Source organism: Anser brachyrhynchus, assembly GCF_964034855.1.
Source record: "Anser brachyrhynchus genome assembly, contig: SCAFFOLD_56, whole genome shotgun sequence".
Taxonomy (NCBI): Eukaryota; Metazoa; Chordata; class Aves; order Anseriformes; family Anatidae; genus Anser; species Anser brachyrhynchus.
This window is the reverse complement of record NW_027663703.1, coordinates 842,816-867,512: the sequence shown is the minus strand read 5'-3', so window position 1 is coordinate 867,512 and position 24,697 is coordinate 842,816. Positions and strand designations below refer to the sequence as shown.

At 54.0% G+C, this 24,697-nt stretch overlaps 2 protein-coding genes and 1 long non-coding RNA gene across 3 annotated transcripts in view; 2 read left to right on the top strand and 1 right to left on the bottom strand.

Annotated features, from left to right (window-relative positions):
- The window catches only part of LOC308186999, a 207,176-nt gene that overhangs the window by 77,582 nt on the left and 104,897 nt on the right, over positions 1-24,697 (bottom strand). The gene's annotated exons all lie outside the window — the stretch shown is intronic.
- Positions 1,326-2,496, top strand: LOC308187000 (olfactory receptor 14C36-like). Its single transcript, XM_080609159.1, has one exon. It carries the CDS (start codon positions 1,371-1,373, stop codon positions 2,295-2,297), a length of 927 nt encoding a protein of 308 aa, XP_080465285.1. The 5' UTR covers positions 1,326-1,370; the 3' UTR covers positions 2,298-2,496.
- LOC308186946 (olfactory receptor 14C36-like) lies at positions 23,178-24,348 on the top strand. Its single transcript, XM_080609096.1, has one exon. It carries the CDS (start codon positions 23,223-23,225, stop codon positions 24,147-24,149), a length of 927 nt encoding a protein of 308 aa, XP_080465222.1. The 5' UTR covers positions 23,178-23,222; the 3' UTR covers positions 24,150-24,348.

Below are 24,697 nucleotides of genomic sequence, written 5' to 3'. Positions count from 1 at the left end.
TGTTGGACTTCATGGGACACATCAAGGTTTCCTCAGCACCAGGGCCACCTTTCCTGGGCCTTGGTCTCCCCGTCATCACTGCCTGCACTTTTCTGCTCTAACAAGTCCATGGGGAGGCTTTGTCAGTAATGTCCCTCAGTGGCACCGTTAACACTGGGAGAGGCTTTGCAGTTTGCATCAGACTTGGACTACTTGAGAAGCTGCTTCAGCCACCCACGAGCAGCTCCTGTGCCAGGCACAGCAGGGCTGGAGGCACTGCGTGCAGCTGGCATGGGGAGAGGAGAGGAGGGGGAGAGAGGTTCAGGGCAGCCTGGCATAGAAAGGCAGGGGAGAGCTGGCAGAGGGAGAAATCCTCACAGCCACCTCCCCACGGTAAGTGTCTGGGTGCAGGGCAATGCCGCTGCGCACCCTGCCAGGCTCTCCTGGAGCTGGCACAGCCCTCAGGCGATGGCAGCTGTCAGGAGGACGCTCGGTGTTGGAGTTGAAGGGCACGCAGGGCTTGTGTGCTGCAGGGTGAGCGTGCAGGGCCCGAGGGCTCCTTGTCTTGGGGCCGGCTGCAGGCTGTGCAGCCGGGGGTGCAGGCAGGGGTGCCCAGGGCTGTGGTGCAGAGCAGGGTCCCTGCTGTGCCCCAGGGGCTGTGTGGCGGGGCAGGGCCTCTGCCGCCTGCCAGGCTCAGCACTCAGCCTGCCCGGGGAGCTGCCCAGGGGCTGGGGGGAGAAGCTGCGGCTGGAAGGAGCCCCCCCGGCACGGCACGGCAGGGCAGGGTCCTGCTGCTGCCCAGAGCCTGCTGCCTGGGGCAGGCTGCTCACAGCCCCACACCTCCCCAGGGCACTGCACAGCAGAAATGCCCACCAGGAGCTACCTGAAGGCAGTGCACTTTTAGAATCTGCTTCGTTTTCCTGCCCATGTGCTGAGGCAGAAGGATGGTAATGGAGTAGGAACATCTGTACTAGAGACTAAGGCTCCTTGAGCATTGCTGCTGCTCTGAGGCACCTCACACACCTCAGCATACAGACGGTACTGATATCACCTTTGTTGTTTCTTAGGGAATTATTTGACCTTCCCCTCATGTCCTGCAGCAGGGACTTGTCCCTGGCCTGTGGACTTCTCAGATCAATCCAGGTTCCCTTTTACCTGCTGCTGTAGACCAGGACTGACTGCTGCACAGCCCACAGCACAGCCCCCTGCTTCTTGTGGCATTGTCAGAGCACCAACCAGAGAAAAGACAAGGAGCGGCAGAAAGATCGTCCTGAAATGCATAAGGCAGTATGTTTTTTGTGTGGTGTATGTTGAGACAAGCAATGGATTTTGCATTAAATTTCCACAGTCTTTCCTTCGTTTGGACAGGCTCCCTTTCTCCGAGGCAAGAAATGTGTAACAGCAGCTCCATCACCGAGTTCCTCCTCCTGGCATTCGCAGACACGCGGGAGCTGCAGCTCCTGCACTTCGCGCTCTTCCTGGGCATCTACCTGGCTGCACTCCTGGGCAACGGGGTCATCATCACAGTCGTAGCCTGCGACCACCGCCTCCACACCCCCATGTACTTCTTCCTCCTCAACCTCGCCCTCCTCGACCTGGGCTCCATCTCCACTTCTGTCCCCAAAGCCATGGCCAATTTCCTCTGGGACACGAGGGCCATTTCCTACCCAGGATGTGCTGTACAGGTCTTTTTGCTAGTCTTTTTGATTTCAGCAGAATTATCTCTTCTCACCATCATGGCCTACGACCGCTACATCGCCATCTGCCAGCCCCTGCACTATGAGACCCTCCTGGGCACCAGAGCCTGTGCCACCATGGCAGCAGCTGCCTGGGGCAGTGGCTTTCTCCACGCTGTGCTGCACACTGCCAATACATTTTCACTGCCTCTCTGCTGTGGCAATTCCCTCAACCAGTTCTTCTGTGAAATCCCCCAGATCCTCAAGCTCTCCTGCTCAGACTCCTACCTAAGGGAAGTTCAAGTTCTTGTGGTTAGTGCTTTTCTATTTGGGAGTTGTTTCATTTTCATTGCTCTGTCATATGTGCAGATCTTCAGGGCCGTGCTGAAGATCCCGTCCCAGCAGGGATGGCACAAAGCCTTTTCCACGTGCCTCCCTCACCTGGCTGTGGTCTCCCTCTTTATGAGCACCATCATGTTTGCCCAACTGAAGCCCCCCTCCATATCCTCCCCATCCCTGGACCTGATGCTGGCAGTCCTGTATGCAGTGGTGCCTCCAGCAGTGAACCCCCTCATCTACAGCATGAGGAACCAGGAGCTCAAGAATGCCATATGGACACTGATGACCAGGTGTTTTTCATAACCAATAAACATTCTTGCCTCTCTTCTTCTGAAAACACCTGAAAACGTTACTCACGATAGGCCATGCCTGCCCTTTTTTCTTGTGTTGCTGGTACTTTCCACTAATATTCTGAGTAATTTTGTTCACTTAGAAATAATATTCTTCATTTTGGTTTTCCATTTAAACCAAATAAAGTAACATTTTTTTCTTATATCGTTCCTCCAGGGCCTTTACTGTAGCTGCAGGGACAGTGCCTGTGTGCAGAGGTGGAGGGGAAAAGAGTCGTGGCCCAGCAGTCCAGCCTGGGAGTGCCAGCTCTGGGTCCATGCAGAGCTGCTCTCCTGCCACTGCCACCCTCTCCTGCTGAGCCCTGCTGGCGGTGTAAGGCCTGGCTGCTCCTGCAGCTTGGTGCCAGTGCTGCTGTGTGGCCATGCTGGGACCGCAGGCAGGGACAGGCATTGGGCACTTGAGTGACACAGCTGGCCTCCCCCAAGGGAGACATGGGAACAGAAACCCTTTGGTGCTGCTGCTACCTGCAGGCACATCGTACGCACATGGAGAGAGGAACAAGAGCGAGCACAAAGGCCATCAGCTATCCCTAGGGGTGTCATGAAGACCAGTGGGGCAGAGTGTCTTCAGGTTCCTTCATCCTGAGAGTAACAACCATGGGGCATCTGCCTGAATAGCACAGAACAGGCCCGGTGGAATGCACCTTCAGAGATCATCTAGTCCAAAGTGCAAGACCTGAACGCAGCTCTGAGATGTGCTTCCTTGCACCTCCGAGATCCCTGTGCCCATTCCTCATGCCTTGGGGCATCTCAGCGGAGGGCAGAGCAGGGCGATGCACCGCAGGGCTGAGGTGCCTCCCAGCCTCTGGCAGTGGCTGCAGGAGCCAGAGGGACCCTGCAAGTGTGCAGTGCACTGCCTGTGTGTGTGCAAGGCAGGGACCCGTGTCTCTGAAGAGCCCAGTGTGTATGAGCAGTACGTGAGGCCAGCTCGGATGTGGGCACCTCACAGAGCCCTGACATTTCTCTGTGCAGAACTCCAGTAATTACCCCCAGTGTTCCCATGAGATTTCTGTCACCCTCCTTGCACACGTTCATTGCAAATGCCTCTCTCTGACATATCACGCTACCCTGCCTTCTGGACTGGTGGCGACAGCAAACTGGAGGCTCTTGGTGACAGCCAACATGGCTTCACTAAGGGCAGATCGTGCCTTACAAATCTGGTGGCCTTCTACAATGGGCTTACAGCATTGGTGGAGAGGGGAAGAGCAACTCACGTCATGAACCTTGACTTGTGCAAATCATTTGACGCTGTCCCACACCATATCCTTGTCTCTCAATTGGAGAGACATGCATGTGATGGATGGATCACCTGGTGGGTAAGGAAGTGGCTGGATGGTCACCCTCAAGGAGCTGGAGTCTACAGCTCAATGTCCAACTGGAGGTCAGTAGAGCGGTGTTCCTCAGGGGCCAGTATTGGGACCAGCACTGTTTTAACACTTTGTCAGTGACACGGACAGTGTGAGTGAGTGCAATCTGAGCGAGTATGCTGATGACACCAAGCTGGGTGGTGCAGTCGCTACACTGGAGGGAAGGGATGATATGCAGTTGGACCTGGACAGACTTGAGAGATTTTCCTGTGAGAACCTCATGAGGTTCCCAAAGGCCAAGTGCAAGGTCCTGCAGCTGGATTGGGGCAACCGCAAGCACAAATACCGGCTTGGGGGGAGAATAGGTAGAGAGCAGCTCTGAGGAGAAGGACCTGGGGTGTTGGTGGATGAGAAGCTCAACCTGTGCCGGCAATGTGAGTTTGCAGCCCAGAAAGCCAACTGTATTCTGGGCTGCATCAAAGAAGTTTGGCCCAAAGCTTGAGAGAGGTGATTCTGTCCTTCCACTCCGCTCTCGGGAGACCCCTCCTGGATTACTGCATTCAGCTCTGGGGCCCCGAACTCAAGAAGGACATGGAAGTATTCGAAGGAGTCTAGAAGAGGCCAAAAACATGACAGAGGGGCTGGGGCACCTTTTCAATGAAGACTGGCTGAGAAAGCTGGTTCTCTTCAGCCTGGAGAGACCCTATAGCAGCCTTCCAGTACCTAAAGGGGGCCTTTAGGTAATGTTTTAAAGCCAAAAGAGGGTACTTTAAAATAAGGTATAAGGAAGATATTCTTTCCTTTGGGGGTGGTGGTCAACGGAACAGGTTGCCCAGAGAAGTTGTGGCTGACCCATCCCTTGCCCCTTTGTGGCCAGAAGCCTCCCGTGCCAAACCAAGCTGGAGACCCCCCCTGCAAAGTTGCTGTTTAACCTCATCTTTTCTACATGGGGCCTCCTCTGCACCACAGAGCCCAATCTCAGCTCCCACTTTGCCACAAGCGTTCTGCATGGGCGCTACAGGGCCTAACTCTCCCATGTCCTGCCCTGGCACTGCCATCCTGCTGGGCAGGGGAAAGGGCTGCCTCCTGCAGCTGGCAGGAGGCGAGGGTGATACTATAAAAGCCAGTCAAAGGAGCTCTCTAAGACTCAGTTTTGAGTTATAGATAGCAGGCGTTCTTTTACTGAGGTGCTGGACTTAGTGGGGATCACTCCACCTAGTGTGCTTACAGAACTGTTTGAGCTATAGGGGTTATATACAATCAAAACATACATGTTAATCAGATTTCCCCAAAACATATTCATGCTATTTCCTGTAACTCATTAAAATCAGTAAATGTCTCTGACCCATGCACATTTGTTTCCACTGTTGGTCTTTCAGGGGTCTCTGGTGGTCATCGGTAGTCTTCCTCACTATGTTCGTTAGTTGAATCCAGTTCTTGTCCATGCTCAAGCCATCTAAATCTTTCTTCTCTTCTTCTTTCATCTTAGGCATGCATACAAAGCTTAGTTGCTTACACATCCAAGGATATACGCATAGCATGAGTTCCTCGCCTAATCTTCTGACACATCCTCTAGGCCTGGGTCGGCTTGCCCTCATTCTGAGATACAAGTCTGGAGGCTCTTATAGATAAAGCTGACTAATTAGTGAGTAAGGTAACATCAGGGATGAAAGTTTCTAAACTTCCTTCTATCTAACAAAACCTAGTAAAGGTTTCACCTACCTGCCAATGAAGCTTTTCAAATTTGATGCCATTGTTCTGTCAAGGAAGAGACCATTTTTCCTTTCAGCTCGCTAGGGAGGGGAGGCCAGGAAGCGCCTCCCAAGGCCGCTCCTGCCAGCAGAGACAAGGCCGTGGCCGAGGGGAGGGGAGGAGGCTGGAAGGGCGGTGGTGAGGTCCCTGCCGCTGTGCGGCCTGGTTGCCCCGCAGGAGATGTGCTGGCCGGCAGGCCTTGTGAGGTCACCCAGCGCGTCACAGAGCACCCAAGGCAGCAGGGATGGCACTGGAGAGGCGGGTGGCAGAGAGCAGCCAGGGGCTGGCTGTGGGTCCCCTCTGCTGCAGCCGCCTGACGGAGCGTGGCAGGAGGAGGGCAGGCAGGGCTCGTGGCAACCACGCTCACGCTTGCCTTTCCACAGGCTGCTGCAGAGCTTGGGCATGGCCACCACAGCCCCAGCCCCTTGCAAGGCACCGCAGTTGCTGGTGAGAGAGGGAGTTAGGGGAATCTTATCAAGTAGAGATAGAGTGCTGACGGCATGAAACTAGGATCCTACTTAGTGTCTTTACTAACTATGGTGCTTGTGCAAATTAATTAAAGCAAGAAGCCTTGGGCCCCTTTACCAAGGTCAGTCTCTTAATAAGAGTGTGAGCCTATCTTAAGAAACTGGTAGAAACTGGTCCTGTGGATGGACAAGATCCAAGAAGCAACTGAGTCTGCGCAGAGACAAGAGGTCAACTAGCGGTGATGAGGAAGAGTCATCAATCTTCATCCCCACGACCCCCGACGACCACCACCAGAATGCACTGCGCAAGCGCAGATGGGAGGAGTTTATGGAAATGACTCCTTGGAACTAATTTTAATACGAAGCGGGGACAGGTTATGAATATGTATAGGCATATTGTGAAACTTATGCTCCCCTCTGCTGCAGCCGCCTGACGGAGCGTGGCAGGAGGAGGGCAGGCAGGGCTCGTGGCAACCACGCTCAAGGTTGCCTTGCCACAGGGTGCTGCAGAGCTCGGGCATGGCCACCGCAGCCCCAGCCCCTTGCAAGGCACCGCAGCTGCTGGGACAAAGGCAGATCCTGATATAGAGCCAAAAGAAAAGGAGGTCATTGGTGAATAAGCTGAACAAGACTGGACCCAGTACTGACCCCTGGGGGACACCAGTAGCTACAGGCCTCCAACTAGACTCCACACCACTGAGCACAACCCTCCGAGCTCTGCCATCCACCCAATTATCAATCCACCTCACTGTCCACTCAGGTAGGCCATGCTTCCTGAGCTTGTCTATGAGGATGTTATGGGAAACAGTGTCAAAAGCCTTTCTGAAATCAAGGAACACCACATTCACTGCTCACCCATAATCTGCCCAGCTAGTCGACTCATCATAGAAGGCTATCAGGTTGGTTAAGCGTGATTTCTCCTTGGGGAATCCATGCTGACTACTCCTGATCAACATATCCTCTACATGCTTGAAGATGACTTCCATGACCAGGTTCCGTTGCGGTACATTTCAGGATGGGCAGTTTCTTGTGAAACTCTTGGATTTGGTGAATAAATGTCATTGCATTTTCCAAGGAGAAGAGACCCTCTCTTTCTCACCTTGTGATGCTCTGCATCAGGGGCAGAACAGCTCCATACATGACAGCAGGCTTGGACCGGACTGCAGGAAGAGCAACCAGGAGGAAAAGAGCCTGGGCACAACCAGGGATGCCATATGAGCCGGCAGTGCTAAACACGGATATGGTCATGTCCACGCTGGGCTGCACTAGGAGGAGTGTGTCCACCCAGGCAAGGCACTTCTCATCTTCCATGACTGCACACTGGTGTGGCCCTAACTGGAAGAGTCTTTCCCAGTATGAGGCTCCTTTTCTGAAGGAATAGTGAGGAATGGAGAGGGTTCACAGGAGGTGTGCCAAGACAGGGCTAGGGGTCATGCGTGTGGAGGCTGAGAGCCCTGCGCTTCCTAGGCCTGCTGAAGCTCAGGCTCAGGGCACTCTTGTAGGAGCTCCTGAGAGCTGGAAATCTGCTTTCAGAGATGATGGCCCATTTTGGGTAGGGAGAAAGAACGTGAGAAAGGAAAGCCACCACAATCTGCTGTTTTGGAGGTCCAAAATGGTGATGAGCAGAAAGAAATGGCACTCCAAGGGCAGTGCTGTGGTGACTGCCAGGGAGTCTGGATCAGCCCATGGCTTTGTGTTTCAAGTCAAAGACAGTGAGCACAAGCAGTTCCTAGTATGGGTAGGGAGATGCTGCGGTGGGGAAGCAGGTTGGATGTCCCCAGGCTGCAGGGAAAATGGTTCAGGCATGGGGCAGGATACGACAACCTGTGGGGAGACGTCCAAGGGCACTGACAGGGCTGGAAGGCCCTGACAGAGCAGAGGTCTTTGTCCCCTTGGCTCTGACTGCTGTCTCTGCCACTGGGACCCAGGAGACGACACATTGTGCTCCTGGCACTGAAACCATGTGGCCTCCCTGCAGCCCTGTGCACTGGTGTTGTACTGTTGTCCTTTAGCTGCCATCACACAGCCCAGATCCCACTGCCCCTTGAAGAGCAGCATGAGGGACAGAAGCTCTCTTCCCAGAGCTGGGTGTCAGGCCTTGGTGTTTGCTTTGATAAAACACATGAAGGTTTTGCTCGGCATCAGGGCCACCTTTACTTTGCCTTTGCCTGCCTGTCGTCACTGCCTCCCATTTCCTTCTCTAACAGGTCCGTGGGGGAGCTGTGGTGGTAATGGCCCCCAGTGGGACCAATTAACACTCCCAGAAACTTCAGCATTTCTTCTGGCCTTCCCTTCTTGTGCGCCCGGCGCTATCTCCTCTCAGGACCAGAGGTCCACGGACTCAGCACCAAATACACCCTGGGGCTCAGTACAATGCAGAGAGCCCTCCTGTGCCCTCTTTCTGCCCAGCAGTTCCTTCAAGGCTTCAGGGCTTGTACATCTAAGTGGGGAGATTTCGGGAGGGTAGCGAATGAGGCAGATTTCAATGAACAGTTGATAACAAGAGAGTTTTCCCTTCAGGTTGGATTCTTTCTTGATGTATTTCGATTCCCTGCCCTCTCCCTTTGCTATTGACCCAGAGGGTCTCCTAAGGAGGCCTGGTCAGCTTGGAAAAGCAGTCCCTTGAGGCCAGACAGTCTGTGGGCAACCTTGCTCCTCACCTCCCCAGCCCCACCATTTCTCTCAGGAGCCACCTGGGACTTGCAGCACTTCTCCTCCCATCAGACTTCTCCAGTCGGGGCTGCAGCTGCATGTTACAGCTCCTTTGCACCAACTCCCAGACCTTTTCCCCACAGAACTGCCTGCACGCAGGCACAGAAGGATTGCTCCCCATTGAAAACCAACCAAAGGTAAGTGTGATGCAGTTCAGTAAAACACTCTCCTCAGCTGTGTGCCCAGTGCAAGCTGCAGCTAATGACGGTCACCTTCCACAAGGGATGGCCATACAAGAACTGTTTCAGACAGAGTGTTTGAGGTGATGAACATGCGCTCTTTTTTAAATTTTATGTATTTATTTTTATTTTCTTTCCTATGTTGGAATAGTTTGTTCACCCTTCCAGGCAGACCTTGCTAGGTTCAGAGGCCCCTCTGGACTGGGGCTGGGAGCTGTCAAGAGGACCTGTGGGAGACCGGAGGCCCTCAGGAGCTGCAGGTGGAGGCTGGGCAGTGTGTCTCAGATCATCAACACTGGCCATTATTAACTATTAAAACAAAGGAAAACAAAATCACAAAAATCGTAAAAGCGGAAATGTGCATCAATCATAAACTCTCAATGCTTTAGAAGTTTGCCTTTATTTCTGTTTAGTTTTGTTTTCTTTTATTTTTTTTTTAATTTTTATTGGCATTTCAAAACATTTCTAGTATTGTTAGGCCAACACCATTAAATAAGATCATTCTGCATCTTGTACAAAGCCCTGTGACCCGCCCCCCCCTCCCCACCCCCAATCTTATCTGCCTATGCAAGGTCCATGACAATTCACAGTCTTTGCAGAAAAGTAAGTAACACTGAGATTTTGACCTCGCTGCACAGATGGAGGAAATCAGGGCCATGAACCTGCATGCAATATTCATTTTTCCAGGTGAAAGGAAAGTGTGGCAAAAGTAGAAACGATGCTCAGCTGTCCTTTAGGGCCAGGACAGAGTATGCATTCCCTTCAGACAGGTGAAGAGACGGAGATCACCTGCCTGGCTTTAGATGGTCCCCTACAGCACAGGAGGATTCAGGCCCCACAGCATCTCCTCTGTCGCCAGCAGAAATTGGGCCTGAGGTCAAAGGACCACAAGGCATGTTGGCAGGGACCTCAGGAGGCCTGCAGCCCAAGTTGTCACAAGCACAGCCAGAACAGGCTGTTCAAGGCATGATCCTGTTGCATTTTGCAAAACCAGCAAAGATGGAGACTGCACAGCCTCCAGGTGACGCCTGGCTGAGCTCATGGTGAAAAGGCTTTTTGCCTTCTCTCCAGCCTGAAGCTCTCCTCTTTCAGCTTCACAGCTGTTGTCTTTTGTCCTCCCACCCTGAACCCAGCTGAAGATCCTGGCTCTGCATCCTCCACAACCCCCTCAGAGCTACAGCCAGAGGAGGTCCCCCTCGTCCTGCCCTTCTCCAGGCTGGACAAGCCCAGCACCCTCAGCCTCTCCTCACAGGCAGAGTGCTCCAGAGCATCTTGGGGGCCCTGTGCCAAACCCGCTGCAGCTTGCTGACATCCCTCCTGTCCTGGGGACCCAAAATCTGGATGCCGTCTTCCGGATCGTCCCTTCCCTGTATCCCCTGGCCTTTCCCGGCTCACACAGCCCAGGATGCTGCTGGCTGTCCTTGCTTGGTACAATTCCGTTGTTATTATTCTCCCTTCCTTTTCTGTCCCCTTCAACAATTTTCACCTCAACCGACAATTTCTTTCCATTTTCTGGTTCTCTCCCATATCCCTGAGCTCAGAGGAGAGGGAGCTTTTTGGCAAAGACTAAGGCAAGAAGAACGCACTGAGTCCCTCAGCCCCATCTGTGCCCGCTGCTATGAAATGACCTCTGGCACTGAGGAGACGTGGGGGGGTGCCTCCCATGACTGGCGTGTTGGAATGGAAGGACACGGACTCTTTAGGAAGGACAGGCTAAGGACACGAGGAGGGGGCATCGCCCTCCCTGTCAATGAGCAGCTGGAGTGTCTGGAGCTCTGCCTGGGGACAGATGTGCCTTAGGGAGGTTCTTGGGTTGCCCCTGTAATGCTTTTATACCCCAGGGAGGTTCCTAGTGCTCCAGAGAAAGCCTTGGATGCTCTGTGGAGATGCTTTCGGTTCCCAGAGACATATCTGTGTACCCCAGGGAGGTTTTAGTGAACCATGGGGAGGGGCTGGAGGTCCCCATGGGGGATCTCGGCTATCCCTTGAGGTGCTTGTGTACCCTGGGGAGACGGTTCTGAGTTCCGTGTCAAGACTTGGGTGTCCAGGGCAATCTTTGTTTGTACCAGGAGGTGCTTGTGTGCCCTGGGGAGATGTTACAATGCTCAAAGGAGATGCCTGGGTGCCCCGGGGGCATGTCTGGGTGCTCCAGGGACACGCCTGGGTGCCACAGTGAGTGCGTTATTGCTCCAGATAGATGCTTGGGTGTTCTCAGAATGTACTTGGATGCCTCTGGGAGATGCTTGTGCGATCTGGGAATTTCTTGGGTTCATAAGGGATTGCTTGCACACCCCAGGGACAGGCTTTGTCATCAATGGGAGGAACCTGGGTGTCCCACAAAAGTGCATGGATGCTTTGTGGAGATGCTTGGGTGCTCCAGAGAGATTCTCATGCGCTCAAGGAAGGTTGTCTGGGTCAAGCAAGGAGATGCTAGTGTGCCCTGGAAAAATGCTTGGGGATTCCAGGGGGATCCTTGGGTCCTCCAGGAAAGTGCTTGTGTTCCCCAGGGAGATGTTTGTCAGGTTTCTCCAAGGAGGTACTTCATTGCTGTGTGGAGATGCTTGGGTCCTGCAAGGATTTTCTTGGGTGCCCCATGGAGATGCTTGGGTGCCCACGGTTGATGCTACTCTTCCACAGAGAGGTGCTTGGGTCTTCCAAGAAGGTATTAGATAGAAGTATGGAGATGCTTGGGTGCTTGAAGGATATTCTTCTTATTTAGGGTAGATTCTTGAATGCTCTAGGTAGGTGCCTGATATCTCCAAGGAGGTGCTTATGTGCCCTGTCACGATGCGTGGGTGCCCACGGGGACATATTATGACCCTTCTAGGTGCTTGTGTACCACATGGAAGCTCTTGGGTGCCAAGGGAGGTGCTTCCCATCTCCAGTGAGATATTTGTGTGTCCCAGGTGGTGGTATGGAGCCCTGGGGAGATGCTTGGGTTCTCCACTCAGATGTGGGAGTGCGGTGGGGAGACCCTTGGGTACTGCCATGAGGTGCTTGGTACTTCTGTGTCGCAGGGAGATGCTTGGGTGACCTGGGGAGAATTTGGATGCTCCAGAGAGGTGTTTGTGTGCCTCAGGGATATGTTTATGTGCTCTGGGGAGAAGCTTGTTTGACCTGGGAGTATTCTTGGGCTCTCTAGGAAGCTGTTCAGTTCCTCTGAGAAGACACTCGGAAGCCCCAGGAGGTGGTTGGGTACTGCAGAGAGCAGTTTGTGTGGTGCAGGGAGGTGCTGGAGTGCTCCACTTGTGCTGCTGAGTCCCTTAGAGAGCTGCTTGGTTGCCCCTGTGAGATTCTAGGGTGACTCTGGATGAAATTCTGACTCACAAGCAGGTGATTCCGGTCCCCAGCAAGGTGCTTGGTTGTCCCAGGAGGTGCTTGTGTACCATGAGAAAAAGCTTACAGACCCTGAGGAACTCCTTGGGTGCTCCAGGAAGGTGCTTGGATTCTCCAGGGAGATGCTTGTGTACCCAGGGAGATGTTTGGCTTACCCAGGGCGATGTGTGGTTTCTCCAGAGAGGTGCTTCATTGCTGAAGGGAGATTCTTGGCTGCTTGAAAGATATTCTTGGGTGGCCTTTGCAGGTCCTTGGGCACCTACAGGTGTTGATCTGGTTGCCCAGGGAGGTGTTTGGTATACGAAGGAGATGCTCTCAAGCATATCCTTAGGGCACCTAAACACCTCACTGGAACACCAAAGCCTCTCTTTGTATTATCCAAAAATCTCCCCAGGGAAGCCAAGCACCTCCCTGGAACACTCAAGCACCTCATGGCAGTACCCAGGAATCTCAAACCCACACTCCTACATCTGAGTGGAGAACCCAAGCATCTCCCCAGGGCTCCATACCACCACCTGGGGCACACAGACATCTCACTGGAGATGGGAAGCACCTCCCTTGGCACCCAACAGCTTCCATGGGGTGCACAAGACTCTCCTTAGGTCATTCAAGTATGTCCCCGTGGGCACCCCAGGGAACATCAGCATTTTCCTTGTGGACCCAGGCATCTCCTTCTAGTACTCAAGCATCTCACTGCGGATGCACTGAAAAATTGTCCCAGACCACTAAAGGGTTGTTTAGAAAAGTCAAGAAAATACCAAGAGTACTTAAGCATCTCCCCAGGGAACCAAGGTACATCCTTCAAGCACCCGAATACCTCTCAACCATCTCCCCAGAGAATGCAAGCAGATTTACTGAGGAACAAATGCACTCACTGGAGCACTCCTTTATCAGTCCAGCGCACCCCAGCACCTCTGGGGAAAAGAAGGCACCAACCAGGAGCACCCAAGCAGCTCCCTGCAGCACCTGACTGTCTCCCTGGACACACAAGGATCTCCCTGGAGCATGCAATCTTTAAGAGCCAGGCTCCTGCCCTGGAGCACCCAAGCACCTCTCGGGGAACACAAGCACCTCTTTGGGCACCTGAGCATATCCCCAGGAAAACCAAGCACCTCCTGATCATCTCCCCACGGTTTGTCCAGGGAAGACCTTGGATGGACCTCCCTGGAGGACCCTCAAATATATCCTGGGAACAACAGCATCTTTCTGAACCACTGAAGCAACTTGGAAAAAAAAATTCCAGGAAGCCAAGCATTCCATTGGAGCTCCAACGAATGCCCCCGGGGCAAACTCCCTGGATCAGCCCTGAAGAACCTTGGAGGAGACAAGGATTTCCCTGGGCACATCAGGCCCTTCCCAGGTTACTCAGGAACCTCCCTGGAGCACCCTGGAATCTTCCTGGGGCAACCAAGGAGATCCTTTGAGAATCCAAGCATTTTCCTGTGTCACCCCGGCATCTCCACTGAGTACCCATTGAGTCCATCTTTCAGGGAACACAGAGATCTTCCTCGGTAACGCAGGCATCTCTGGTGTATCCTCGGAGAACAAAAGCATCTCAGCATTTCAGTAGCCAAAAAGCACACTTTCCATCAAAGCACCTCTCTTGGGAAAACAAGCATCTCCCTAGGGAACAGAAGCATCCTTCTGGAGGAACCAAGCATCTCTGCACAGCACTCAAGCCTCTCCCTGGAGCTACACAGTTCCTCCCCAGGCACATTGCTTTGGAACACCAATGGAAACATTTGGAGCTCCCTGCAGCCATTTCTTTAAGCATCATTGCAGGGCACACAAGCATGAACATTTTAGGGACCCAAGCATTCCATAGGAGGAGCGAAGTGTATCCTCAGGTAGCCAGGGATATTCCTGAGGAACCAAGCACCACCCCAGAGAACCCAGGCATCTTCCTGAGTCTCTCCAGCAGCACCAACGAGCATCCACTGAGTACCACCTCTCAGGAAACGCCAAGATCTTCCTGGGCAGCCCAAGCACCTCCCTTGGAAACACAAGCACGTCCATGGGGATCACAAGCATCTCATGCCAGTAGCCAAGCATCACACTCACCATCAAAGCATCTCTCTGTGGAGAGCGGGCATCTCCCAAGGGAACAGAAGCATCCTGCGGGACAAACCAAGCATCTTACTGGACACGGAAGGAACTCCCTGGGGCAGCAATGAATGGCCCCTGCGAACTCCAACATTGTTCAGGACATGCCAAGGATTTCCCCAAGAAACCCAAGGGTCACCCTGGAGCACGCAAGCCTTTCCCTGGAGCTCCAAAGAAACTCCCAGGAACACAGCTCTGTCCCTGAGGCAACAAACATTCTCCCCAGGGAACCCAAGCTTCTTTTTGGAGGACACAGGCACCTCCCCACGGCTCTCACGCACCTCACTGGAGCACAGAGAATTTGCACTGTCTAAACCTCTCACCTCCTGATGCACTCCAACACCGCCCAAAGGCAGACAAGCATTACTTTGAACCACCCACAGACCTAAAGAGAGAAGCCAAGCATCTCCTTGGAAGAGCCAAGCACCTGCCTGGGGAACAGTAGCATCACTCGTGGGTGCTCAAGCATCTGCATAGGTCACCCCTGAACGTCTTCTGAGCACCCAGGAATCTCCCTCCAGCAATGAAGCACCTCTCTGGAGAAACTATCCGTGGGCCTGGGTCAGCCAACATCTCCCCGGGTACACAAGCATCTCCCTGGGGAAGCATTTTCCCATGGCACCCAAGCACCACCTGGGGGACCCAAGCACATCCTTGGGGACCACAAGCACCTGCCTCGGGGCCACATGTACCCCCAGGTGCACACAGACCTCTCACAGGGGCACCCAAGCACATCCCTAAGGCACAGCACAACACACTTGGAGCACTCAGGCATAGCCCTTGAGAATGCAAGCGGCTCTCTGCAGTACCCAAGCACCTCTTGGGGCATCCAAGTGTCCCCTAGGGGAAGAGGAGCATCTTCCTAGAGAGCCCAACGATGTTCCCAGGGCACACAAGTATCTCCTCAGGGCAAATAAGCATATCCCTGGGACACACAAACACCTCCCGGGAGCACCCAAAGTTCTCCCCAGTCACCCAAGCATCTCCCTGCAGCACACAAGCACCTCCCTGGAACACACAAGCACCTCCCTAGAACACCCAAGCACCTCATGGCAGTACCTAAGAATCTCCCCAGCACACTCCTGCATCTGAGTGGAGAATTCAACCATCTCCCCAGGGCTCCATACCACCACCTGGGGCACACAAACTTCTCACTGGACATGGGAAGCACCTCCCTTAGCACCCAAGAGCTTGCATGGGGTGCACAAGCACCTGCCACAGTCATTTAAGTATGTCCCCGTGGGCACCCGGGCATCCCCCAGGGGACACAAACACCAACGTGCAGGAACCAAGCATCTCCCCACAGCCCTCCAGCATCTCCCTGGAGCCAAGCATCACACAGAAAGCACCCAACCATCTCCCTGGAGCACCCAAAATCCTCCCTGGAGAAACAGAGCTTTGCCCTGGATCAGACAAACCTCTCCCTCGGGCACACAAGCACATCTCCTAGGGTACACAAGCATCCCCAGATAGCACTCAAGCCTTTCTCTGAAGCCACCAAGAAACTTTCAGGATCACCAGTCCATCCTCCTGGGACAGTCAGGAAACTCCCTGCATCACCCAGGTGTCTTCTTGGAGAAACCAAGCATCTCCCTGCACACCCAGGGAGCATCTGGATAGAGCAGCTAAGAAGCCTGGGGAGCAGCCAGAATATTCTTGGGATAGCGAAGAATCTCCATGGAGCAAGAAAGCATCTCCTGAGGCACCCAGGCATCTCAGGGGAGCACACAAGCATCTCCTCTGCACTCACCAGCACACCCTTCAAGTTTCCTGGGCCATTCAGGCTCACACTGCGGTTCAGCCCCTGCTCCATCGCGCATTCACCTCCCTGTCCTGCCCTGCTCCGCCCTCGGAGCTGCTGCCAGGGGCTTCCATCCCCACTGGGGCCTGCCCGCACCCCTGGCCCTTTATCCCAGCTGGGCTGCCGTGTCACGGCCCCACTGTGGCAGCTGGGTGACACAGCCACCGCTGCCCCCCTGCCCACTGGGCACCACTCAATATTTATTTCTTTGGACTCACAGCTTTGTCAGTGACACAAAATGGGTCAGATTCACCTCCAAGAAAAATATTGCCGGCATCTTCCATAAACTTCACAGGTAATGAATACCAAATAATTCTTGAAGTTTTAATCAAAAGTGTTGGTGTTCTTCTTTCTTTCTTTCCTTCTTGTCCATGTTTAGCAAGTTTTCCTTTTCTTCTTAAAGGTCCAAACATATGTCTTTCTCCTTCTCTAGTTTGGAAAGCTCTCATAAAAAGAGATCTTCTATTTCCAGCTGCTTGCTCTACTCTTCTGCTAAGAGGAATCCTCCTGGTTTGTGTCTTGTCCTTGTGTCTGGGTTTGCTTGGCCAGCTTGTGTCTCAGCACTTCTGCTGAGCATTCACAAGCTCCGTTGCCCTTCTTTTGCACAAGGCAAAGCAGAGGACTTGAGGTGAGCAGCCTTGGGCCTGCTGAGGGACCTGCTTGGAGGATTCCTTTGGGATATGGTCCCCCTCCCTGCAGAGAGGAGGGGTGCAGGGAGATGGTTGATGTTTGAGCATCGACTGATAGAATGGACTGGCTTGGAAGGGACATTCCAGGTCATCTAATTCCAACCTCCCTGGTATGGGCAGGGACACCTTCCACCAGACCAGCTTGCTCAAAGCCCCATCCAACCTGCCCTTGAACACTTTCTGGGATGGGGCATCCACAGTTTCCCTGGTAAACCTCTTCCTAGGACTCACCAGCCTGATAAGAAGAGAATTTCTTCCTCATACCTCATCTAAATGTACCCTTCCTAAAGATTCAAACCATTGCTCCCTCCTTGGTCTATCATCTCCTTGTCAAGCTCATGAACGGTCCAACCTGACACACGGGAAGTAAGCCAAGTGGCAGGAGGCTGGCACGAATGAGAAAGGAACTCCTGATCAAAATCAACAGGAGGAGGAGGCAGATAAATGGTGGGAGCTTGCTGCCTCCCAGCATCAAAGGCTCAGTGATTCTGAACAGGAGACTCGTTACGGTTTGTGAGTTTAGGAAATGGGAGGGGACTGTGGGGCAAGCTCCTGGCTAGACAGAGGGTCCAAGTCCAGCTGCTGGAGGGATCCATTTTGTCCGTGTGTCTGTACAGGTATATGTTTTCCCAGAATATACCCTAGCAGAGAACAAGCCCAGCATTCATTTTGTCCTGGCTTTGCTTGCTTTGTAGTGTGTTTGGGTGTTTCAGAGATGGTTCTCATGGTAATTCTTGCCTGGGTCTCCACTAAACAAGTACCTCCCTTAGTGCCTGTAGAGTCCTGACACTCCTCACGCTGTTATCGTGTGAGAGTCACCACCATCAGGGTGAGCCATCGGCACCCAACCATGAACAGGAGACAAAAGGGAGCTTCAGGGCAGGGGGACCTTGGGAATGTCCAGCCTTCAGCCAGCAGAAACCCCCTGGAGGTGGCAAGGAGAAGTGGCCAGTGCTGCACGTGGGGCAGAATACCTGCATCCATCAGGGCAGGGCTGGACGTGAGCAGCTGAGGGGGGACCCTGAGGAGAAGGCGTGGGTGCTACGAGGACACCATAGGAGCCAGTGGGACATGCTGAGAGGGAGCAAGGCCAGCTCCTTACGGGGCTGCACTAGGGGCAGCGGGGGCCACCCAGACCCTTACCCACTGTGCACTGACATGCACTGACATCTGACATGCTCAGATACTCAAAGAACTTCCTTGGGAGCTCTGGGGATACGTTAGAGCATTTGGGGAGGTTCTTGGGTGCCCTGAGGAGATGCTTTGGTGCTCCAGTGAGATGCCTGAGTGCTGTGAGGAGCTGCATGGCTTCTCCAGGAAGATGCCCCGTGGAGATTCTTGGGTACCAACACTGATGCCGTTCTCTTCCAGGGAGGTGCTTGGGTGCTCCTGGGAGATGCTTTGGTGCTGTGGAGGGTGCTCCAGGAAGATGCTTGTGCTCCCAGCGAAGATTTTGGCTTTCAATAGGGAGGTGCTTGTCTTCTCCAGGGAGGTGCCTGAATGCTCCTTGAAAAAGATCATGTGCTTTGGGGAGGTGCTTGGGTCCTGCGAGGAAGACAGGTTGGTGGTGTGGGGAGACTGTTGGGTGCTCCAGGGAGATGCCTGTGTGCTGCATGGAGCAGCCTGGGTACCCTCAGGACGTGCTTGTGTGCCTAAGGGAGATGTTGGTGTGAACCAGGGCAATGCTTTGCTTCTCCAGGGAGGAGCTTGTTGCACCTCCCTGGGGCACCCTCACATGTCTCCTGGGAACCTCAACATCTTTTGGGACAATTCAGGGATGTACCCAAGACATCCAAGGCTCCCTAGAGTTCCCAAGCATCTCCCTGCAGTTCCAAGGCATTTCCACGGGAACACAGTTTGATCCCGGAGGTACCAGTCTTCTCCCCAGGGAACACAAGCATCTTCCAGAAGGACCCATGCACCTCCCCACAGCACTCAAGCATCTCACTGGGGTGCTGAAAACTCCACCGTGAACCCAGCACCTCCTACCTCACTAAGACATCAACCAGAAGCAAACAAACCTTACTTTGAAGGGTAATGAAACCGTCCATCTCAGGGGACAGCCAAACATCTCTCTGGGGAACCCAGGAACCTCTCTTGAAGACCAAGGATCTCCCTGGGGTACCCAAGCATTTTCCCAGGGCATGCTGGCATCTCCGCAGGGCATCCAAGCACCTTCCAGGAGCACACAGTCTTCTCCTGGAGGCACACAAGAACATTCCCAGAGCACCCAACCATCAATTTCGAGCAAGAAAGCACAATACGGGGGCACCCAGGCATGTCTCTGGAGACCCTCCCTGGAGGAGACAAACTGCTTGCTGCAGTACTCGAGCACCTCCTGGGGCACCCAAGTATCTCCTAGGGGAATAGGAGCATCTTCCTAGAGAGCCCAAGGACATGCCCAGGGCACACAAGCACCTCCCTCCCCAGAGCACAGAAGCATAACCCTGCTGCATCCAAGGTTCTGCCCTGGTCACTCAGGCATCTCCCTGCAGGTCCTAAAGCATCTTGGCATAACACGCAAGCACCTCCCTGGGCACACCACCCATCTTGGTGGACCTGCCAAGCACCTCTCCAAGGAATCCAACACCTTCCTGGAGCACCCAACTGTCTCGCTCAGAGCAAGCAAGCACCTCCCTTCACACCAAGACATAACCCTGCAGCACCCATGCCTCTTCCCGGAGCACCCAAGGATCTCCCCAACACACCCAGTCTGCTGAGCTCCAGCCCCTGCTCACGCTGCAGCGGGACTCTGGCCCTGCTCAGCCTCGCACACCACTTCAGCCCCTGCTCCATGGCGCACTCACCTCCCTGTCCTGCCCTGCTCTGCCCTCTGCTGCCTGCTGCCAGGGGCTTCCATCCTGACTGGGGCCTGCACGCAACCAAGGGCCCTTTATCCCAGCTGGGCTGCCATGTCACGGCCCCACTGTGACAGCTGGGTGACACAGCCACCGCTGCCCCTCTGCCCATTGTGACACCTGGGTGACACAGCCACTGCTGCCCCCCTGCCCACTGGGACACCACTCACTACTTATTTCTTTGGACTCACAGCTTTGTCAGTGACACAAAATGGGTCAGATTCACCTCCAAGAACATATTTCTGGCATCTTTCATAAACTTCACAGGTAATGAATACCAAATAATTCTTGAAGTTTTAATTAAAAATGTTGGTGTTTTTATTTCCTTCTTTGCTTCTTATCCATGTTTAGCAAGTTTTCCTTTCCTTGTTCAAGGTCCACACATATGCTTTTCTCCTTCTCTAGCTTGGAAAGTTCTCTTATAAAGAGATCTTCCATTTCCAGCTGCTTGCTCTACTCTTCTGTTAAGAGGAATCCTCCTGGTTTGTGTCTTGTCCTTGTGTCTGGGTTTGCTTGGCCAGCTTTGTGTCTCAGCACTTCTGCTGAGCCTTCACCAGCTCCATTGCCCTTCTTTAGCACAAGGCAAAGCAGAGGACTTGAGGTGAGCAGCCTTGGGCCTGCTGAGGGACCTGCTTGGAGGATTCCTTTGGGATATGGTCCCCCTCCCTGCAGAGAGGAGGGGTGCAGGGAGATGGTTGATGTTTGAGCATCAACTGATAAAATGGACTGGCTTGGAAGGGAAGTGCCAGGTCATCTAATTCCACCCCTCCTTCCACGGGCAGGGACACCTTCCACTAGACGAGCTTGCTCAAAGCCCCATCCAACCTGCCCTTGAACACTTTCTGGGATGGGGCATCCACAGTTTCCCTGGGCAACCTCTTCCTAGGAGTCACCACCCTGATCAGAAAAGAATTTCTTCCTCATACCTCATCTATATCTACCCTTCTTTGGGATTCAAACCATTGCTCCTCGTGCTGACGGGATCCATTTTTTATGTGTGTTTGTACAGGTATATATTTTCCTAGAAAATATCCTAGCATACAAAAAGCCCAACACACATTCCCTCTGGTCCTGGCTTTGCTTGCTTTGTAGTGTCATTGGGTGTTTCAGAGATGGTTCTCATGGTAATTTTTGCGTGGGTCAGAAATTCCACTAAACAAGTACCTCCCTTAGTGCCTGTAGAGTCCTGACACTCCTCACGCTGTTATCGTGTGAGAGTCACCACCATCAGGGTGAGCCATCGGCACCCAACCATGAACAGGAGACAAAAGGGAGCTTCAGGGCAGGGGGACCTTGGGAATGTCCAGCCTTCAGCCAGCAGAAACCCCCTGCAGGTGGCAAGGAGACGTGGCCAGTGCTGCACGTGGGGCAGAATACCTGCATCCATCAGGGCAGGGCTGGACGTGAGCAGCTGAGGGGGGACCCTGAGGAGAAGGCGTGGGTGCTACGAGGACACCATAGGAGCCAGTGGGACATGCTGAGAGGGAGCAAGGCCAGCTCCTTACGGGGCTGCACTAGAGGCAGCGGGGGCCACCCAGACCACTTGGGTTATCGTCCCTCTCGACTCAGTGCTGCTGTGGCTACCTCTGGAGCAGGGTGGCCCAGGCTGAGGGACCTGGGCTTCTTTGGCCCTGTGTCGTGCAGGCTCTGGGCAGTAGAGAAGTAGGCTGAGACTGCTCGAGGGGTGGTTGCAGTGATGGTGGAGTTTTTCCTCTTTGTATGAAAGAACATGGGAAAGAAAGGACATCAAAAAAATTCAGATTCAGGGTGGTGAGATGGGGGTATGAGGTGAAATGCTTCTTGAAGAGCAGAGCTGTGGTGCAAGACGTCATGCAGAGGGTGTCAGGATCAGTGCCCTGGCTTTGTGTTTCATGGATTACTGAGGGCAGATGGAGAGACATCAGTCAAGGCAGGGAGGTGCTCAGGTGAGAGCAAGGTGGGGAAGCAAGGTGGGTATCTAAGTCCTGCAGGGAAACAGGTGCAGACAGGCAACAGCACAGCACAGCCTGTGACGGTTATTGTCAAGGATCCTTTGGAAGATGAAAGCCCCTGACAGAGCCAACAGCTTTGTCTGCTGGGCTCTGGCTCTTGTCTCTGTCAGTGAGGCCTATGAGGAGACACCTCATCCTTACAGCATTAGGGTCTCAATGCCTCCTCCTCCCCCTCCAGGAGCCTAGGAGATGTCCTCCTGTAGCCTTGTACTTGGCACTGCCCTTACACACTGTGCACTGACCCAGAAAGAGCCCTAAACCCCGCTGGAAGGACAGGATCTCCCTTCCCAGAGGCTGGGGTCAGGGCCCGACTGTTGGACTTCATGGGACACATCAAGGTTTCCTCAGCACCAGGGCCACCTTTCCTGGGCCTTGGTCTCCCCGTCATCACTGCCTGCACTTTTCTGCTCTAACAAGTCCATGGGGAGGCTTTGTCAGTAATGTCCCTCAGTGGCACCGTTAACACTGGGAGAGGCTTTGCAGTTTGCATCAGACTTGGACTACTTGAGAAGCTGCTTCAGCCACCCACGAGCAGCTCCTGTGCCAGGCACAGCAGGGCTGGAGGCACTGCGTGCAGCTGGCATGGGGAGAGGAGAGGAGGGGGAGAGAGGTTCAGGGCAGCCTGGCATAGAAAGGCAGGGGAGAGCTGGCAGAGGGAGAAATCCTCACAGCCACCTCCCCACGGTAAGTGTCTGGGTGCAGGGCAATGCCGCTGCGCACCCTGCCAGGCTCTCCTGGAGCTGGCACAGCCCTCAGGCGATGGCAGCTGTCAGGAGGACGCTCGGTGTTGGAGTTGAAGGGCACGCAGGGCTTGTGTGCTGCAGGGTGAGCGTGCAGGGCCCGAGGGCTCCCTTGTCTTGGGGCCGGCTGCAGGCTGTGCAGCCGGGGGTGCAGGCAGGGGTGCCCAGGGCTGTGGTGCAGAGCAGGGTCCCTGCTGTGCCCCAGGGGCTGTGTGGCGGGGCAGGGCCTCTGCCGCCTGCCAGGCTCAGCACTCAGCCTGCCCGGGGAGCTGCCCGGGGGCTGGGGGGAGAAGCTGCGGCTGGAAGGAGCCCCCCCGGCACGGCACGGCAGGGCAGGGTCCTGCTGCTGCCCAGAGCCTGCTGCCTGGGGCAGGCTGCTCACAGCCCCACACCTCCCCAGGGCACTGCACAGCAGAACTGCCCACCAGGAGCTACCTGAAGGCAGTGCACTTTTAGAATCTGCTTCGTTTTCCTGCCCATGTGCTGAGGCAGAAGGATGGTAATGGAGTAGGAACATCTGTACTAGAGACTAAGGCTCCTTGAGCATTGCTGCTGCTCTGAGGCACCTCACACACCTCAGCATACAGACGGTACTGATATCACCTTTGTTGTTTCTTAGGGAATTATTTGACCTTCCCCTCATGTCCTGCAGCAGGGACTTGTCCCTGGCCTGTGGACTTCTCAGATCAATCCAGGTTCCCTTTTACCTGCTGCTGTAGACCAGGACTGACTGCTGCACAGCCCACAGCACAGCCCCCTGCTTCTTGTGGCATTGTCAGAGCACCAACCAGAGAAAAGACAAGGAGCGGCAGAAAGATCGTCCTGAAATGCATAAGGCAGTATGTTTTTTGTGTGGTGTATGTTGAGACAAGCAATGGATTTTGCATTAAATTTCCACAGTCTTTCCTTCGTTTGGACAGGCTCCCTTTCTCCGAGGCAAGAAATGTGTAACAGCAGCTCCATCACCGAGTTCCTCCTCCTGGCATTCGCAGACACGCGGGAGCTGCAGCTCCTGCACTTCGCGCTCTTCCTGGGCATCTACCTGGCTGCACTCCTGGGCAACGGGGTCATCATCACAGTCGTAGCCTGCGACCACCGCCTCCACACCCCCATGTACTTCTTCCTCCTCAACCTCGCCCTCCTCGACCTGGGCTCCATCTCCACTTCTGTCCCCAAAGCCATGGCCAATTTCCTCTGGGACACGAGGGCCATTTCCTACCCAGGATGTGCTGTACAGGTCTTTTTGCTAGTCTTTTTGATTTCAGCAGAATTATCTCTTCTCACCATCATGGCCTACGACCGCTACATCGCCATCTGCCAGCCCCTGCACTATGAGACCCTCCTGGGCACCAGAGCCTGTGCCACCATGGCAGCAGCTGCCTGGGGCAGTGGCTTTCTCCACGCTGTGCTGCACACTGCCAATACATTTTCACTGCCTCTCTGCTGTGGCAATTCCCTCAACCAGTTCTTCTGTGAAATCCCCCAGATCCTCAAGCTCTCCTGCTCAGACTCCTACCTAAGGGAAGTTCAAGTTCTTGTGGTTAGTGCTTTTCTATTTGGGAGTTGTTTCATTTTCATTGCTCTGTCATATGTGCAGATCTTCAGGGCCGTGCTGAAGATCCCGTCCCAGCAGGGATGGCACAAAGCCTTTTCCACGTGCCTCCCTCACCTGGCTGTGGTCTCCCTCTTTATGAGCACCATCATGTTTGCCCAACTGAAGCCCCCCTCCATATCCTCCCCATCCCTGGACCTGATGCTGGCAGTCCTGTATGCAGTGGTGCCTCCAGCAGTGAACCCCCTCATCTACAGCATGAGGAACCAGGAGCTCAAGAATGCCATATGGACACTGATGACCAGGTGTTTTTCATAACCAATAAACATTCTTGCCTCTCTTCTTCTGAAAACACCTGAAAACGTTACTCACGATAGGCCATGCCTGCCCTTTTTTCTTGTGTTGCTGGTACTTTCCACTAATATTCTGAGTAATTTTGTTCACTTAGAAATAATATTCTTCATTTTGGTTTTCCATTTAAACCAAATAAAGTAACATTTTTTTCTTATATCGTTCCTCCAGGGCCTTTACTGTAGCTGCACGGACAGTTCCTGTGTGCAGAGGTGGAGGGGAAAAGAGTCGTGGCCCAGCAGTCCAGCCTGGGAGTGCCAGCTCTGGGTCCATGCAGAGCTGCTCTCCTGCCACTGCCACCCTCTCCTGCTGAGCCCTGCTGGCGGTGTAAGGCCTGGCTGCTCCTGCAGCTTGGTGCCAGTGCTGCTGTGTGGCCATGCTGGGACCGCAGGCAGGGACAGGCATTGGGCACTTGAGTGACACAGCTGGCCTCCCCCAAGGGAGACATGGGAACAGAAACCCTTTGGTGCTGCTGCTACCTGCAGGCACATCGTACGCACATGGAGAGAGGAACA